This window comes from Balaenoptera acutorostrata, chromosome 6 (genome assembly GCF_949987535.1).
Source record: "Balaenoptera acutorostrata chromosome 6, mBalAcu1.1, whole genome shotgun sequence".
Taxonomy (NCBI): Eukaryota; Metazoa; Chordata; class Mammalia; order Artiodactyla; family Balaenopteridae; genus Balaenoptera; species Balaenoptera acutorostrata.
In genome coordinates, this window is record NC_080069.1 from 24,022,227 (window position 1) to 24,039,712 (window position 17,486).

At 36.8% G+C, this 17,486-nt stretch overlaps 1 protein-coding gene across 1 annotated transcript in view; it reads right to left on the bottom strand.

Annotated features, from left to right (window-relative positions):
* The window catches only part of LOC130708398 (V-type proton ATPase subunit B, brain isoform-like), a 60,762-nt gene extending 45,776 nt beyond the window's left edge, over positions 1–14,986 (bottom strand). Inside the window, 1 exon segment of the mRNA XM_057548343.1 lies at positions 14,983–14,986. Within this exon segment, the coding sequence (XP_057404326.1) occupies positions 14,983–14,986 (4 nt within the window).
* Between the last annotated feature and the right edge of the window lie 2,500 nt (positions 14,987–17,486).

The window sequence follows — 17,486 nt, forward strand, 5'->3', positions numbered from 1 at the left end:
GTTGGCAAAATTTTACATTGAAAATATGCATTTCACCACCCAACAACTAACAAATTCTCCCATATGTATATAGGCAAGTGGGTCCCAACGGGCTCATTATAATAGAGAAATTGTAATAAGGAAAAAAAGTCATCAACTGATCAAAAGGAGCATGGTTATGTGAATCCAAGTATATTTATACACTGGAATACTACACAGAAGTTAAAATTAATGAGCTGTTTTGACATGAATAAATAGTGTGAAAATAATAAGTTGTAAAACAATAGGGATAATATTTGTGTGTTTTAAGCAGACCAAGAAATCCTGTGAACTTGAAGGATACATGCTGATGATATAAAATATAAGAAGGTGAAGGGAAGAATGCACACCATTTCAGAATATTCAATCACCTCCCAGGAAAAAGAAGAATGAAGTTAGATGGGCTCAACTGTTCAGTATCAAATTCATTTTCTTTTTATCTGAATCAAAAATGGCAAATTGTTTTGCTAAATTTGTGGGTAGTAGGTATATGGGCTTGTGATAGATTATTCCTTGTACCTTCTTCCATGATGGAAATATTTTATTATTAAAAATTTAAAACAATAAAATAAAAGTGTTATCAAAATTTTAGAGGCTCTGAGCAGAATTTGAAAACAAGGTCTGGCCTGGCTATAAACCACACTGAAATTTTCCAAAGCAGACCACATGTCTCCAGAAGAACTCTCCGTCTAGCCTCCAGGATTCCAAAATGTGCAGCAAAGAACCCTGCCCAGATTATTCAGGGTGAATGAGATGCAGAGAAAGAAGGGAATAGCATTTTTGAAGAGGGAGAATATGAGCTGGGAGACACCAAACCCTTTCACTTGAGGAAACATTTTCTTTTGCAGAGAGTCAAGCTCTCTGATTAACATGAAGGGCAAATAGTTGTTTTATGTCCCATTATATAGGAGATATGAAATTATCTTTAATTTTAAGTGCAGTCACAAATGTATTTCTTTGTTTTGTTTTTGTTTGTTTGTGGTTTCTTGCATGATGGATGGCCTCTGAGGGCTATTTGTATTTTTTGTTTGTTTTTTTTTTTTGATTTTATATTATAGTTGATTTACAATGTTGTGTTAGTTCCAGGTGTACAGCAAAGTGATTCATTTATACATATAAACATATCCATTCTTTTTCAGATTCTTTTCCATATAGGTTATTACAGAATACTGAGTAGAGGTCCTTGTGCTATAAAGGAGGTCCTTGTTGATTATCTATTTTATATATACTAGTGTGTATTTGTTAATCCCAAACTTCTAGTTTATCCCTCCCCCCCATGTTTCCCCTTTGGCAACCATAAGTTTGTTTTCGAAGTCTGTGAGTCTGTTTAGCAAATGTATTTTTATGCCTTACATAATACCAGACTTGAGTTATGATATGATTGTGTAAAATATTCCTGTTATAGCATGACTCTGTAATGTTAATTAAAACAATGCAAATAACAAGAAAATTTTCCCTGCCAGACCATGTCCCCTCATGCTTTGTACCACAAGTTTTACTGACCATTTCATCATTCACCTAACTGTGCTCTCTGCTCTTTTAAATCCTCGCTTCATAGTAGACCCCTTCATTAAGTTCTCTGTTCAAGTGCAGGTAGAATTTTTTTCTTTTTTCACTGATTTTCAGGAGCAGTTTTCTCATTTGAATTTCAAATCTTCCTGTGTTATCAGTTAAACTTAATATTCTCTATAGACTCTTCCTAAGCAATGCATCTGATTAGGAGAGAAACAACAATGTTTCTGAATGGGATTCAGCCTCCCTTTGTTTGTTACAAGTGAAAAGTTCTGAAGCAAAGCTACCACAGAGAGGCACCTTCACTGGGTCTGCTTCGTCTCCACTGTATGAGGATGGAGATGTGGATCTGGAACTGATGTAAAACTTGATATTTAGATTCTGTTCAAATATGTTCTCAATTGGATCAGCCTAGAAAAACAAGTTAGGGAAAACAAAAATTTAAGAGATCACTGTGAAGAATTCAGGACTCTTAATGGAAGTCATGAACATTACAATGCTTCCTAATAATGGGTGAGAAAATTATTATTTTAGTATATTTGTTAGAAATATGTCAACCTACAAAACCATAGCCATAATGCTTCAATAGTGGACACAGCTGTTCCCACCTGCACCTTCTCTTTAGCAGGTGCTGTTGCACATCCATCATTCCATCCCATGTGGAGGTACCATGACATCAAAAAAAAAAAAAAAAAAATTGAGCAGGTAGATTTCATCCACAGTGGGTAATAGAGAAATGAACTAGAAACTAAAGGTAAGAATTCTATCCCTGAGGGTACCTAGTAAAAAGATTCAGAATATATCACCCCAAAATATGCCACTTTGACATATTAATTATTTGAATTAAAATACTTGAGAAACAGCCATGCAAGGACACTGTGACCCTCCTTTGTCCTCCTGAAGGCAAGATATAGACCTCCCCTGTGAAAGGCACCCTCCCTGTACCAGGAGGAGGGAAGACATTCTTATCACCAGACACAGCGAATTTAAGGCCATGAAGGCTGCATATACAAACCTTGTTAAACAACCCATATCTTCCTTGTTACTTCACCATTCATTACCCATAACCCAAACCACTTTGTCTATCAATTCTTCACAAATTTACTGTTTCTTTGACTAAAAAAGTGTAAAAGCTTCTTACTCTGGTCACTTCAGGTCTTCTTTCTCTTGGGAAGGCTCCCATGTACATGTAAAAATTCAATAAAATGTGTATGCTTTTCTCCTGTTTATCTGTCTTACGTCAATTTAAGTCTTAGGCCCAGCCAAAGACCCAAAGAAGGTAGACAAAAATCTTTCCTCCCCCACACCAGATTAGGCATTAAATGAAAGTAAAAGAAACTAATCATTGTGATTAATAATTGTGACTAATGGTGCAAATGCAAACCCCTGCTTATTTCACAGTGTAGAAATAGTGGCACTCAGGGGTCACCATCTTTTATGTTTAGAAATTTTTAAACTTTACTTTGGAAGATCATATTGTTACCAAGCCGGCTTGCCACATGACAGGCCAATAAATTGGGAGACAAGGTGCTGAGGCAAGGAATAAGGACTTTATTCGGAAAGACATCAGACTGAGAAAATGGCAGACTAGTGTACCCAAAAAACCCACCTTATGGGGTCTGGTTGCCAGTTTCTTTTATAGAACAGAGAGGGGGAGGAGGGGAGGAAGTAAAGTGAAAAGGCCATTTATCTTGCAAAATATCTCCTGCTCACTTGGCCTGCATTGGGGAGGGGATGTGTTAATTTCTTCTTTTCTGTAGCAATTCACAGGTGGACAGGGTCAGAATGTCTCCCTGTGAGGTGAACAAAGGCCTTTTAGTTTAACACTCAGGAAGAGGGGCAGGGTTCCCTGTGGCAGGCCAGTGATTGTAACAATAACAAAAACAATGAAAAGCAAACGTTAAAGTAAAAGAAACAGAATCATGGAGTCAGAATTTGCTCTTCCCTGTTACACTATAGTGCGTAATTTAGTGAGGAGGCTATAGGGCAGCCCTCCTGGAGTTGCATACACTCCATATGGTACTTCATATGGTTCTAGAGAACAAAAATAGTGTTTTGCTATTTTCTTTACACATAATATGTAATATACATGAGATGGTTGTGGTGGTGATAGCAGTTGTAACTGGGATTTAGGGGTGGGGGGAGCTGGTAGAGATTATAGAAAGGCTAACACAGCCCTGAGCACACCTTAGTCGTAGACTCTTAGAAAGTTCTATGGGTTTGTATGAGCACGTTTTTTGGCGAACAGAATAAACTCTCTTTAGAGAATAAGACCAAATAATAAGGAACAGAAATAATAGATGATGTGCAAAGCAAAAAGCTTTGGTTAGTAAATTACTTCTTAAGCTTGCTTTCATTTCAAGGTGGCATCAGACATGTGGCTTAAATCCCCAAATGCCCAGTTTATTTTCTCAGTATCTTCCATTGTTAATTCATGTGACCACTGTTATGAAATACAGTGTACTGCTATTCATATAACATTTGATTAATTTTTTTTTTTTTTTGGTGTGGCGAATTTAAAAGTCTGCTTTTGGATTGATTCCTAGTACAATTTTCTATGTGGCTAATACTTTAGAGATCAACAAGTCTCCCAACAAAATACTTGAGCCTAACACTGAAGGCTGGAACTTTAAAACCAGCGAGATTTGCCTGTTGCTAATAGACGTGTTTCCTGGTAGGGCCATGAGCCTCACTGGGACAGAGTCCTCATCCACCGTGTGTGTGCAACTCTCAGCACAATGCCTGGCACAACTGAAACTCAAGTCTTCCCACCTCCATTAGCTGCCTTCTCCATATGCCACCCTCCCACCCTCAGATCACAGCCACATCCTTCACAATCACTACCCTCTACTTCACCAGCTGGTCTGTTTATATCCTCTCTCTCTCTCCTTTTTTTTTTTTTTGCAAACTAGTTTTTCAGTGTGAGGTGTAGCAACTAAATGGAAAAAGGGCATAACTCAAATATATAATGCTAATTAAGTATTATGATGCAAACAACCAGGGACATACCGCCTATGGCAAAAGAAGCCCCTCTTGTGTCCCAGTCAACTGCCTTCCTTCCCCAAAGGAAACTACCTTTGATCATCTCTTTGCATTTGTTTAGAATTTTAGCACATTACATCTGCATCCCTAAACACTACTGTAGTGCAAGTGCCTGACATTAAACTTTGGATTGTAGTATAAGTGCATGATATTAAACTTTGGATTGCTGAGGCATCCATTACAAAAGACATCCATCGTGAATAAACATCTTGCCTGCCTATGACTCAGCTACCAGCATAACAACCATATAAGGAGTTGTCACCCCCAGCCACGAAGTTTCCTTTCAGAAAGCCCTCAGCAACCTAGATAACTGACCACTTGAGCCACCCGTTTATCCCTTTCCATGCCCTGAATCCTGATCTTAAGCTTTAAATTAGACAATAGTGAAACCCTGAAACCCGAGACACCCTACCCTCCATCCTAACAAAAGCAGAGCCCTGGGACCACTTTCTCTCCCATTCTCTCTACCTGCCACCTCGTTGTGTGGCCACTGGGTATGCCATGTACCCTCCAGGACCTGTGAGTGATCAATCCTGTTCCTCAAAGTTCCCTGATAGTTTTTACTGAAGCACATCCTGCTATCATAATAAGAACCACAAGGCTTGGTCCAGCCACAACAATGGCCCCTGTGGTGGTGGAGAGGAATGTCTGTGGGACTCACTACAAGTACTATGGCCCAGGTGAGTGCCCCGGGCATTCCTAGCCAAGAGCATCACTACCAGTAGGCTGAAACTAACACAAAAACCATAGTTTAATTTTGCTCATAGTGTGTTCTTTTTTGTGCCTGGCTTTTTTCACTCAACATTATGCTGAGAGATTCATTCATGGTGTTGTATGCAGCTATAATTTATTCATTTTTATTACTATAGTGTATTCCATTATATTAACATAACATAATTTCTTTATTCATTCTACACTTTGATGAACACTTGTGTTTTAGCTGTTACAAACATTCTTCTACGTATCTCCTTGCATAAAATGTGCAAGCATTCCTGTAGGATGTATTTCTAGAAATGAAATTATAGTGTATGCAGGTTCATATTGCTTCAAATACTCACCAACACTTGCTTTTATAGTCATTTTATTTTAATTATTTTAACTAGTGGCATCTCATGAGGTTTAGAACTTTTAATACGTTTATTGTCTATTTGGATTTCCTCTTTTATGAGTAGTCTGTTAAATTTCTTGCCACTTTCCCACTGGGTTGACTGTCTTTTTTGTATTGATTTACAGGGCTCCTCACATATTCTGGATATGAGCCTTTGTTAGTTGTATGTGTTACAAGTATCTATCTCCACTCTAAGGCTTGTGTTTTAATGGTCTTTTTCCCACTGTTCTACACTACTAGCATTATAATAAATTAAGTATTCCTAATACATTTCTTCTGGGAACTGTTGTGTTCCACTGGTCTATGTGTCTATGCTTTTGCAAATACCATACAGTTTTAATTACTGTAGTTTTATAATGTCTTGATACTTTTGAGTGCCAATTTGTTCTTCAAAAGCATTTTTACTTTCTTGGCTTTTTGTGTTTCCATATAAATTGCGAATTCCATAAAAAAATAGGATTTTAATCAAGATTATATTGAATCTTGATATATTATATTGAATCTTCAATCTTGATGGAATCTTTTTTTTTTTTTTTTTTTTAAATTTTATTTATTATTTATTTATTTATTTATTTTTGGCTGTGCTGGGTCTTCGGTTCGTGCGAGGGCTTTCTCTAGTTGCGGCAAGTGGGGGCCACTCTTCATCGCGGTGCGGGGACCGCTCTTCATCGCGGTGCGCGGGCCTTTCACTATCGCGGCCCCTCCCGTTGCGGGGCACAGGCTCCAGACGCGCAGGCTCAGCAGCTGTGGCTCACGGGCCCAGCTGCTCCGTGGCATGTGGGATCTTCCCAGACCAGGGCTCGAACCCGTGTCTCCTGCATTAGCAGGCAGATTCTCAACCACTGCGCCACCAGGGAAGCCCTTGATGGAATCTTGATTGAACTGATATATTATCAGTTAAGGGAGAATTAATATCTTTATAATATTCAGTCTTTCAATCTAGGGTTATAGTGTTACTCTCTATTTAATTTAGGCCTTTTCAAGTGTCCCTCTTTAAATTTTATAATATTTCTTCCTAGAGGCCTTTTAGCTATTGTTAGATTTGTTTCTAAATACTTGATTTCTTATGCTATTGTAAATGGTGTGTGTTTAAAAAGGTAATTATTTAATATTTCTTCTTCGTCTATAGAAAGACATTTGAGTATATTGATGTGATATATATCTATTTCTATATATTACATTGTAGTCAATATATTCTGTACATACAATATACTCTGTATATTGATTTTTGTACATTGACATGGTAGTTAACCACCTTGTGAAACTCTTTTATTAATTCTAAAAATTTATTGAAAGACCCTGCATTTCATAATGATTAGAAATAGTCATAGCAGGCATCTTTGTCGTGTCCCTAAATATAAAAATGGAAAAGTTTCAGTATTTTACCACTAATTACACTGTTTGCTATGAACTCTGTTGCTGGTGCTGATACCTTCCATCAGATTAAGGAAGTTCTTTTCTATTTCTAGTTGGGAAGAGGGGTTTTGCTTTTGTTTTTGTATCATAAAAGAATGTTGAATTTTATCAGATGTTCTTATGCTTTTATTGATATATGGTTTTTATTTTTAATCTGTTATTATGTTACGCTCATTCATTTTCTAAAGTCAAACTTTGTGTATCAGGGATAATGCCAAATTAGTCATGCTGTGTTATTCTTTTTATATATAACTGGATTCCATTTAGCAATGTTTTTTAAAGAATTCATTATGTTCAGCATTTCATGGGAATTCCCACTGTAGAGCTAAGAGTGTACAAAAGATCAGATTTGGTATGTGTTTTATGAAGATGTTCTACCATTGGGCAATAATGATGAAATATACTGAAAACAATGTATATAATCTTTGAAGTGTTCCAAGGAATGTCATTGCTATCAGCACAGATAAAGCATACATGTTCTTGTTAAAATTCAAACTACAGTTCAAAGAATGCTTCTGTATTTTCAGCCAAAAGCCTGGATTGTGTACCTTTGTCTTTAACAGCCATAGGAACACTGTTATCCTAGCCTTACCCTCAATAATCTTTTAAATCAGTGGCTAAAAATTAAAGCTCTGTTTTCAGTTAAGACAAAACCTTTATTTTTCACAACAGGTATAAAACCAACAATATACTCATTAATGTCAAAAGAAGAATTCTGTATGTTCACAAGTAAGATTAGACTACAATCTTCCCTTCTAATATTGTCCTCATCGGGTTTTGGTATCAGGTTACAGGAGCCACATACAATAATTTGGAGAGTGTCTTAGTCAACTACAGCTGCCAAAACAAAATACCATGGACTAGGTGACTAAACAACAGGGATTTATTTCTCTTCGTTCTAGAGGCTGGAAGTTTCAGATCAGGGTGCCACCGTGGTTGGTTTCTGGTGAGAATTTTCTTTCTAGTTTGCAGACAGCCGGCTCCTCACTATGCCCTCACATGGAAGAGGCCACCAATACTATCAGACTAGGGTCTCACCCTTATGATCTCATTTAACCTTAATTACCTCCTAAAAACACTATCTCCAAATACAGTCACACTGGGGATCAGGGTTTCAATATGAGAATTTAGCAGGGGACAAAATTCATTTCATAGTTTTCTGCCCCACAACATTCATGTCCTTTCCATATGAAAAATACATTCATTCCAGCACAACAGTCACGAAGTCTTAACTCATTTCAGCACCATCCCTAGTGCCTGAAGTCCAAAGTCTCATCTAAATATCTAAATCAAGTATGTTTGAGATTTGAGGTACAGTTCATCCTGAGGCAAACTTCCTCTCCAAGCTGTGAATCTATAAAACCAAACATATTATGAGCTTCCAAAATACAATGTTGGGACAGGCATAGGATAGACTTTCCTACTCCATAAGGGAGAAATAGGAGAGAAGGAGGGGGTGGCAGGTCCCAAGCAAGTTCAAAACATAGCAAGGCAGACTCCATTAGATCTTAAGGCTCCAGAAGAATCCTCTTTGCCTCAATGTCCTACCTTCCTGGCCCACCGAGGTGGCAGCATCACCCTCACCCCCCACTCCTCTGTGGGGTGACCCTGCCCCTTCAGCTAGATGGGACCTGCCCACATGGCTTTCTACAGAAGCTCTGCCTCTGAAACAGAGGAGCAAATAGTTTTGTCCCCTGGGGCTATGATGTGAGTGGCAGCCCTCATGATCTCTGAATTGCCTTTCGGGTCATTCTTGCCTTTCCTTTAAGAATAGTGCAAGTTCACAGCCACATAGCTCTAGGTCCTCTTCTGTAGAACCCAAGAAGTCTGACAGCTTTCCTTCATTCTCCCTGGCTTTCTCTGTCCCCTTTACTTCAAACTGGCAGTGTCTCTGCTGGTTTAATGCCATCTCTATTCCTGGCCTCTGCTGAGATGACTCATTAAATCCCTGTGTCATACCCGTGATCTTGTTATCAAGTGGCTGTTCAGCCACACCCTCAGTGTTCTCTTCAGAACAAGCTTTCTTTTTTTGCAATATGATTGGGTTGAGAGTTTTCTAAATTTCTAATTTCTGGTTCCTTTTTGCTTAATAATTCCTTCTTCAATTCATATCTCTCCTCTTGCATTTTACTGTAAGCAGTAAGGCAAACCCAAGCCACACCTTCAATACTTTGCTTAGAAATCTCATTTGCTAAATATCCAATCTCATTGCTTGCAAGTTCTACCTTCCACAAAACACTAGAACACCCTTCAGCCAAGTTCTTTGCCACTTTATAACAAGGATCACCTTTCCTCCAATTTCCAATAAGCTCTTCCTCATTTCCATTTGAATGGCCCTGAACATCTGCACTCCACCAATATTCTATTCATGAATATTTATATATTTTTCTAAGTAGATGGAGGCTTTCTCTCCACCTCTCCCTTTTTCTTTTTGAGCTGTCAGCAGAATCACCTTTAATGTCCATATTTCTACCAACAATCCCTTCATAGCAATCTGGGCTTTTCCTAACATACACCTCAAAACTCTCCCATCCCCTCTCCTTTACAGTTCCAAAGCCGTCCACATTTGTAGGTATTTGTTACAGCAGCACTTCTCTTCTAAGCACCAAAATCTGTCTTAGTGTTCTCGAGAGGAACAGAAACACCAGGAATGTATATCAGTATCTGTATCTATATATCTATATCTCCTATTGGTTATGTTTCATAATCATGTGAGCCAATTCTTTTTAATATCTGTATCTTTTTATTTATCCTTATGTATGTGTGTATATATATATATATGTTTTTATCTTATATAAATATATATTTATATGTATATTTTATATATATTTATTTATTGTAAGGAATTGGTTCACATGATTATGCAGACTTAGAAATCTCAAGACCTGAAGTCAACAAGCTGGAGCCCCAAAAGAGTCAATGATGTAGTTCCAGTCAAATCTGAAGGCCTGGGAACCAGGAGAACTGATGGTGTAAGTTCCAGTCCAAAAGCCAGCAGGCTTTCAGACCCAAGAAGAGCCAAAGTTCCAGTTCAGATCCAGAGGCAGGAAAAGACTGATGTCCCAGCTCAGTAGTCAATCAGAAGAAGTGATTCTCTGGAGGGTTAGTCTTTGTGACCTATTCATGTCTTCAACTGATTAGATGAGGCCCACTCACATTGGGGAGAGCAATCTTCTTTACTTAGTCCCTCAATTTATATGTTAATCTTATCCAAAAATACAGTCACAAACACACTCGAATAATGTTTGGCCAAATGTCTGAGCACCCTGTGGCCTACTCAAATAGATTTCAATAGTTATCTTTAACTATCTGCCCCAGATATAATGCCTGTTTTATCATTTCTCATATTGGTTTTATGTGTCTTTGTTTGTTTCTTAATGAACCATGTCACACTTTTGTCAATTTTGTTAGTTTTATCAAGGTTGAAACTATTGGCTTTACTGTTCCATTCTATTTTATGTTACCTTTTTACTTCATTATTTTTTTTTACTTTTGCCTTCCACCTTCCTTGGGTATAAATTGCTTTCTTTTTGTAACTTCTTAAAATGGATGCTTAGCCCATTAACTTTTCAGGCTTTCTTCTTGTCTATCTTATGTACATAAGGCTATAAATTTTTTCTAAATACTGCTTTAGCTGCATTCCACAAGTGTTGATATGTAGTATTTTATTACTGACTTCAAACTATTTTCTAATACCCATTAGAATTTCTCCTTTGATTCATAGTTTACTTAAAAAGGTATTTCTTGATTTACATTAGGAATTTAACATATATTTTAAAATATTGATTTATAACTTAGCTTTCTCATGGTCAGAGAGCATACTTTCCATGAGTCCAATCCATTTACATTTGTTGTTGAGTCTTAGTTTGTGGTCCATCTGCTTATTTTTGTTAATGTTTTTGTGATTTTAAAGAGAAAATGCATTCGGCATGTGTTATGTGAACTGTTCTATATTTGTCCACTTTCCATGTTTGTCCACTTTTGTTAATCATTTTATTCAAATATTGTCTGTCAATTACTGAGAAATGTGTGTTCAGATCTTCCACTATAGTTGTCAGTTTGTCTATTTCTTCTTGTAGTTCTGTCAAATTCCATATTATTTATATTTAGACTACATTATATGGTCAATATATATTTAAGATTAGTGTGACTTCCAGGTAAAATAACCTTTATTATATAATTGACTTTCTTTACCTACAATAATTTTTTTTGCTTTAGATTTTATTTTATCTGATATTTATGTAACTTGTTTTAGCTAATGTTTAGATATTAATGCTTTCTGTATACTTATGTTTTAGATGTTTCCCTTATGGACAGTATATGTTAGATTTTATTTTTATCTAGTCTGACAATCTTTATTTTTTCACTGGCGTAATTTTCTTCCCTTTTAATCATTTTAGTTACTGACTTACTGAGATTTATTTCTATCATCTTAGTTTGTGCTATTTGTCCCATCTATTCCTTGTTTCTTTTCCTCTCCTTTCTTGTCTTGTTAGATTAGCAAAATATGGTTATAATTACTTTTTCACCTTTGAACTTGTTAATACTGTTCCTATCCTATTTGTACTTTCCCTAGAAATTAAAGCATGTACAATTAACTCCACAAATCTGAATTTGATCAAATCCTTACCCTCCTCCTGAGCAATACATGGATCTTGGAATACTTTCAATTCATTTACCCCTCTTTTGAATTAAATGTTATTATCTCCATTTGAAAGTCCATCTTGGTTTGTTTTTTAATTCTGTAGAGATTATCACTGTTTTATTCAGTCAATGCTAATTTACATTTGCTTATATATTTACCACTTTCTTTGTTCTTTTTTCCTTTCCTATCTTAGACCTACCATTTGGGATCAGTTTCCTACTGCCTAAACTACACTCTTTAGAATTTCCTTTAATGAGATTTTGTTGCTGACAGATCCTCTTCTCTTAATTTTCATTTATCTGTAAATAAAAAATTCATCCTCATTTTTGATAGGTAGGTTTACAGTTATTTTCTTATAGTACATTGAATATATCTTTCCTCTTCTAGCTTCTGTTGAAATTTTTAAGAATTCAGCTATCATTCCCTCTGTTATTATTTTTAGGGTAATCAATCTTTTTTCTCTGGATGACTTAAAGATTTTGTTCTTCATCATTTTCTGCAGCTCTACAATGTATCTAGACATGAATATATTCTCCTTTATCATGCTTGGAATTTCTAAGCTTCTTGCATCTGTGGATCTAGTCTTGAGTCTGAAAAAGTCTCCGCTATGACATTTTTAACTATTGCTCTGCTCTCTCTACTCACCTTTCAGGACTTGAGCCAACTGCTGGGAATTTCTCACTTAATTCCTACAATTTTTATCCTCTCTGCTGTATTTTCTATTTTCTCTCTCCATCTTGTTCTGGTTTGTCTTTTAATTCACAAATTCTCCCTTCCACTGTCTTCATTTTGCTGCCAGTTATGTCCACTGATTCTTTTTTTAAATATGCCATGCCATATTTTATTATTGCTTCCCTGAATTTATTTCCAAGATTATCATTAACCATATTTTACAAATTCTAAGATGCACATTGTTTTTTACATTTTAACATCTTTGAAATAGAGATATTTCTGAAAATCACTATTATTTTACAATTATCATCAGCCAAAAAAGCAACCAAATCATTTTGTGCACAAAACCGAACCTACAAATTGGTATAAAAGGAACAAAAGCATTTGTAAGATTGGTAACTATGAACCAGGTACAAGAGCTTCTTAAAATTTTTCTCCCATAAATATAAGAGATGCAGAATAGGAGCTGAAACTACAGCCACCGTTTGATTAAGCTTCAATAAACTACGGCATTCTCCAATATCTATGTGCTTTTGCACAGGGCAAGTAGGTGATTAAAAGAGATTGAAAAAGACAACCAGCCCTGCATTTTTCAAATCTTTGCACTACCTTCTTCAACTGCCCCCAGGACATTGGTATTGCTTTTGCTTTACTATTTGCATTAGTTTTCTATTGCTGAGTAACCATTTACCACAAACGTGGCACCTTGAAACAATACCCATTTATTATCTCACAGTCATGCATGTCAAGAATCTGGGCTTGGCATGGCTGGGTAATCTGCTCAGAGTCTCACAAGGCTGAAATCAAAGTATCAGAAAGGCTGGTATCCCATTTGAGGTTTGGGGTCCTCTTTCCAGTTCATGCGGCTGTTAGCAGAACTCATTTCCTTGCAGCTATAAAACTCACGGGGGCTGCATCTTCAAGGTCAGCATAATAGCATCTCTCTGACACTCAACCTTCTTGTAAAGAGCTCACCTTATTATGTCTGGTCCACCTAGCATAGTCTCCCTTTTCATTAACTCAAAGTCAACTGATGAGTAACCTAATGATAAGAATGATATTCTATCATTTTCACTGATCCTCCCCACACTCAAGGGGAGGGGATTTTACAGGGTATGTACAGCAGGTGGCAAAAACTAATTCTAAAGGTCAATTCAAATTCTGCCTACCAGACTACCCCAAAGAGAAGGCCTCAGGGCTTCCATCTGGCTCTTCTTACCATAATAGGCCTCCCTCACTCCCCAGACTGCAGAGATCATGCATGGATCATACCAGTTTTTTAGTATATTTATTCAAATTATATATTCAGTAACCACAGGTTAGATTCACGGTCCCTTGGAGTCCACTGAGACACAGTCCCAGCCCAAAATGTCATTTACCTCCTGTATGATATAGCTCCAGGCTGACTTGTGGACATTGGTGGTGCTTTGTGTCCCAGAAATTAGCATTGACAAAGAGCCAGTGTTTACCATCTCTGAAAAGTCTGGTGTTTCCTTTTGCCTAGTGCACAACGATTCTGTAATTGCCTGCAGAGCCCTTCCTTCCAGCAGCAGTGGGTCCTGGTCCGCAGTCTCCTTCTACACTCTGTGAACCAGCCCCATCTTCTAAGCTTCTAGGTTCTTAAACCCCAACCCCTTCCTTTTGTTTTTCAAGCTCCAGAGATGGTAGCTTCTCCTGCCTCTGTGTCACCTCACCGTTTGCTTTTTGCATTTTTAGTCCTCCAATGTCTGTTTAACCAATTCTCTGTTTTAAAATAAAGGAATGAACCCAGAGGACATTATGCTAAGTGAAATAAGCCAGTCACAGAAGGACAAATACTGCATGATTCCACTTATAAGAAGAATCTAAAATAGTCAGACTCATAGAAGCAGAGAGTGGAATGGTGAATGTCAGTGACTGCGGGGAGAGGAAAATGGGGAAATGTCTGTCAGTGAGTGCAAAGTTTCAGTTACGCAAGATGAATAAATTCTAGAGATCTGCTGTACAACGTTGTGCCGATAGTTAACCATACGGTTAAATGCACTTAAGAACTTGTTAAAAGGGTTTATGTTAAGCGTTCTTACAGGAATTCCCTGGCAGTCAAGTGGTTAGGACTCTGAGCTTCCACTGCTGGGGCCCAGGGTTCAATCCCTGGTTGGGGAACTAAGACCCTGCATGCCACACAGCAAAGAAGCATAAAAAACAAACAAACAAAAAGAGTGTTCTTACAACAACAAAGAAGAAGCACAAGGAAATTTTTGGAGGTAATTGATATATCTATTACTTTGTGGTGATGGTTTCATGGGTGTATGTGTATGTACAAAGTCATCAAACTATATACGTTAAATATGTACATCAGTTGTATATCAACTGCACCTAAATAAAGCTTTTCAAAATAAATAGATAAAATAAAATGTCTCCATTAAAATAACTGTTACAGTTCCTATTTTTCTGACTGGAGCCAGACGTATATCCAAGGGTTCCTCAATAATAGAATGGGTAAATAAACTACAATATATTCATATAATGGACCATCATATATATTGAAATACAGTTGAACATATTATTGCTGCACATGGATGAAACTCACCCATGCTGCGACACAAAAGGACATATACAGTATGATTCCACTTACATACATTCTAAAATTAAATCCTCTTGTGTAGGGATGCATACATCGTGTGTAAAAACATAACAAAAACAAGGACGTCCTTACCATGAGCAGCAGAGTAGCAGTTGCCCACAGCAGAGAGGGAGGGCTTGCTACCAACTAGAAGGGCACACTTCTGGGGCATCAGTCGTGTTTCCTGTCTTCACCTGAGTGCGGACTATAGAGGTGTTTTTTACACTTTTCTGTACGTGTGTCATAGTTCACAGTGTAAAATATTTTGTTTGTTATTTTAATTCTAATACAGATGACCTTGTAACTTACATAAACTTGCAGCCTTACTTTCCATGAAAACTGTTTCTTTCCTATGTGCTTATATCAAGACTTCAGGCCTCTCTCAGGGAATAATATTAAAAACAGTTTTATTGCAAGAAGAAAGTGCCACTCTGAGCACATCAGTGACTGCTGAAGTGGCTGTAGAACATACTCAAGAAGTTTAGTACTTACTTCACACTGAGCCACGGCATAGGTAGTTGTATTAAAACGTGCCAAGGAAGATGAACTTGGGTCTGGTAGCACTAAACCTGGAACACAACAGCAAACATTTATTAAACTCAGAAAATTGAAACTAACGTTCATGCCTTTTTGGACCTTAATCTCTTTAAAATTGTTCTCAAACCATATTTTCAGAGGTAATCTGATCTATCATCTATATATACTTAAGTCAAAGGATGTTTATATTTATTTGTGTATGTTAAGTACATTTAATATGTCTAAGCATTCTGCATCTCAAACGAAACAATAATTTTTAGCAAATTTATGGTAAACTTATAATGGAAGTATATAAATAAATTATATAAGTTTTCATGAATTAACTCCTGTGTGTCAAATCACAGCTTTCTTTTCCCTAATAGTATTAGGTTTATATAGAACTTGAAACAATTTTAGAAGCCCCAAGGGGATTTCAGCAATATGGTGATGCCAATGATGGCTGCTTTTCCTATGCTAGTTTCTCCCCACTTCAGGAATCAATTTCAAATGATTCCTCTTAGGTACCTAGTACAGTTACCCCTCAGTATCCAGAGGAGATTCATTACAGTACCCACTGCAGATACCAAAATCCTCTGATGCTCAAGTTCTTTATATAAAATGATGTAGTATTTACATATAACCTACCCACATCCTCCTGTATACTTTAAATCATCTCTAGAATACTCATAGTACCTAATACAATGTAAATGTTATGTAAATAGTTGCTGGCAGGTGGCAAATTCAACGTAAATTCTATGTAAATAGTTGCTGGTGCATGGCAAATTCAAGTTTTCCTTTTTGGAACTTTCTGGAATTTTTTAATTTAATGTTTTTGATCTGAGTTGGTTGAATCCACAGATGCGAAACCCGCAGATATGGAGGGTCAAATGTATGCATTTCTTTGCCTAAGTTTCTATAAGAAGAACACAGGCAGACATAAAACAAATATTAATTATACTTAAAACTTTTATCATATTGTCAAGGCTTTGTTTATTTAGACAGAATAAAGTATCCAACTACAAGGTTTTTTTCCTTAAAGGAACTTTAAAGAAATTCCATGCATTATCATTTAGCAATTTTACTAACTTTAAATATATTCAAAATGAAGTCTTATTGTAAGATTATAATTTTACTTAAATATGAGAGAAGAAAAAGCACGAATTCAGACTTTCTCTAACAAGCATACCTTTAGCAACTGACATTGCCAGGAGTATGAATTTTCCAGCTATAAATCACTAAACACAATTGCTTAATACTCAAACAAGGAAAGGTGTTCAGAAATGCCACATAATACCGCACAAAGATAGTATTGCTCTGCAGCATTTAGAGAAAAACTAATGGTAAAAATAAAATTCCAGGATAAAAATGTTAACTTGATAAAGTATTGTGATTATATAGATATATAGAGATATATATAGATAGATAGATATGTAGTCTTTCTCTTTTAGGTTCCTTCTAAAAATTGTCAAACCTATCATTACTCCCACCTATCAATGTTTTGTTATCCAAAGTACCCCATCCGCTGGTGCTGTGTAGTGAGCGATACTCTGGCCTTGACTTCTTTGCTGCAGCCTGAGCCCCGGAAGCACCACCACCTGAGCACGCTACATCACTTACCCTACATTCAGTGCTTCCTACGCCTCTCTTGAATTAGAACCTGTCTTGGTTCTCATCTTTGCAAGGGTACTCAAGTTCTCTTTAATTGTTTCTTCTATTGCCCATAAAAAAGTCCACTCACAACTATTTATTGGACAAATATTTACTTCCAGAGTTTGCCTATCCTGAATTCCTTATGAGCCTACTCTCTCCCTTCCAGAATATTCATCAGCTGGCACAGGCCCAGAGTCATGGGACTCTAATCCAGGCCAATGTGAGCCAAAAAACTGGGGCATGAAAGGAAAGGGGAACTCAGACAGGTAGAAGCTCCACTAACTCATTTGCATAAGAAATGGCTT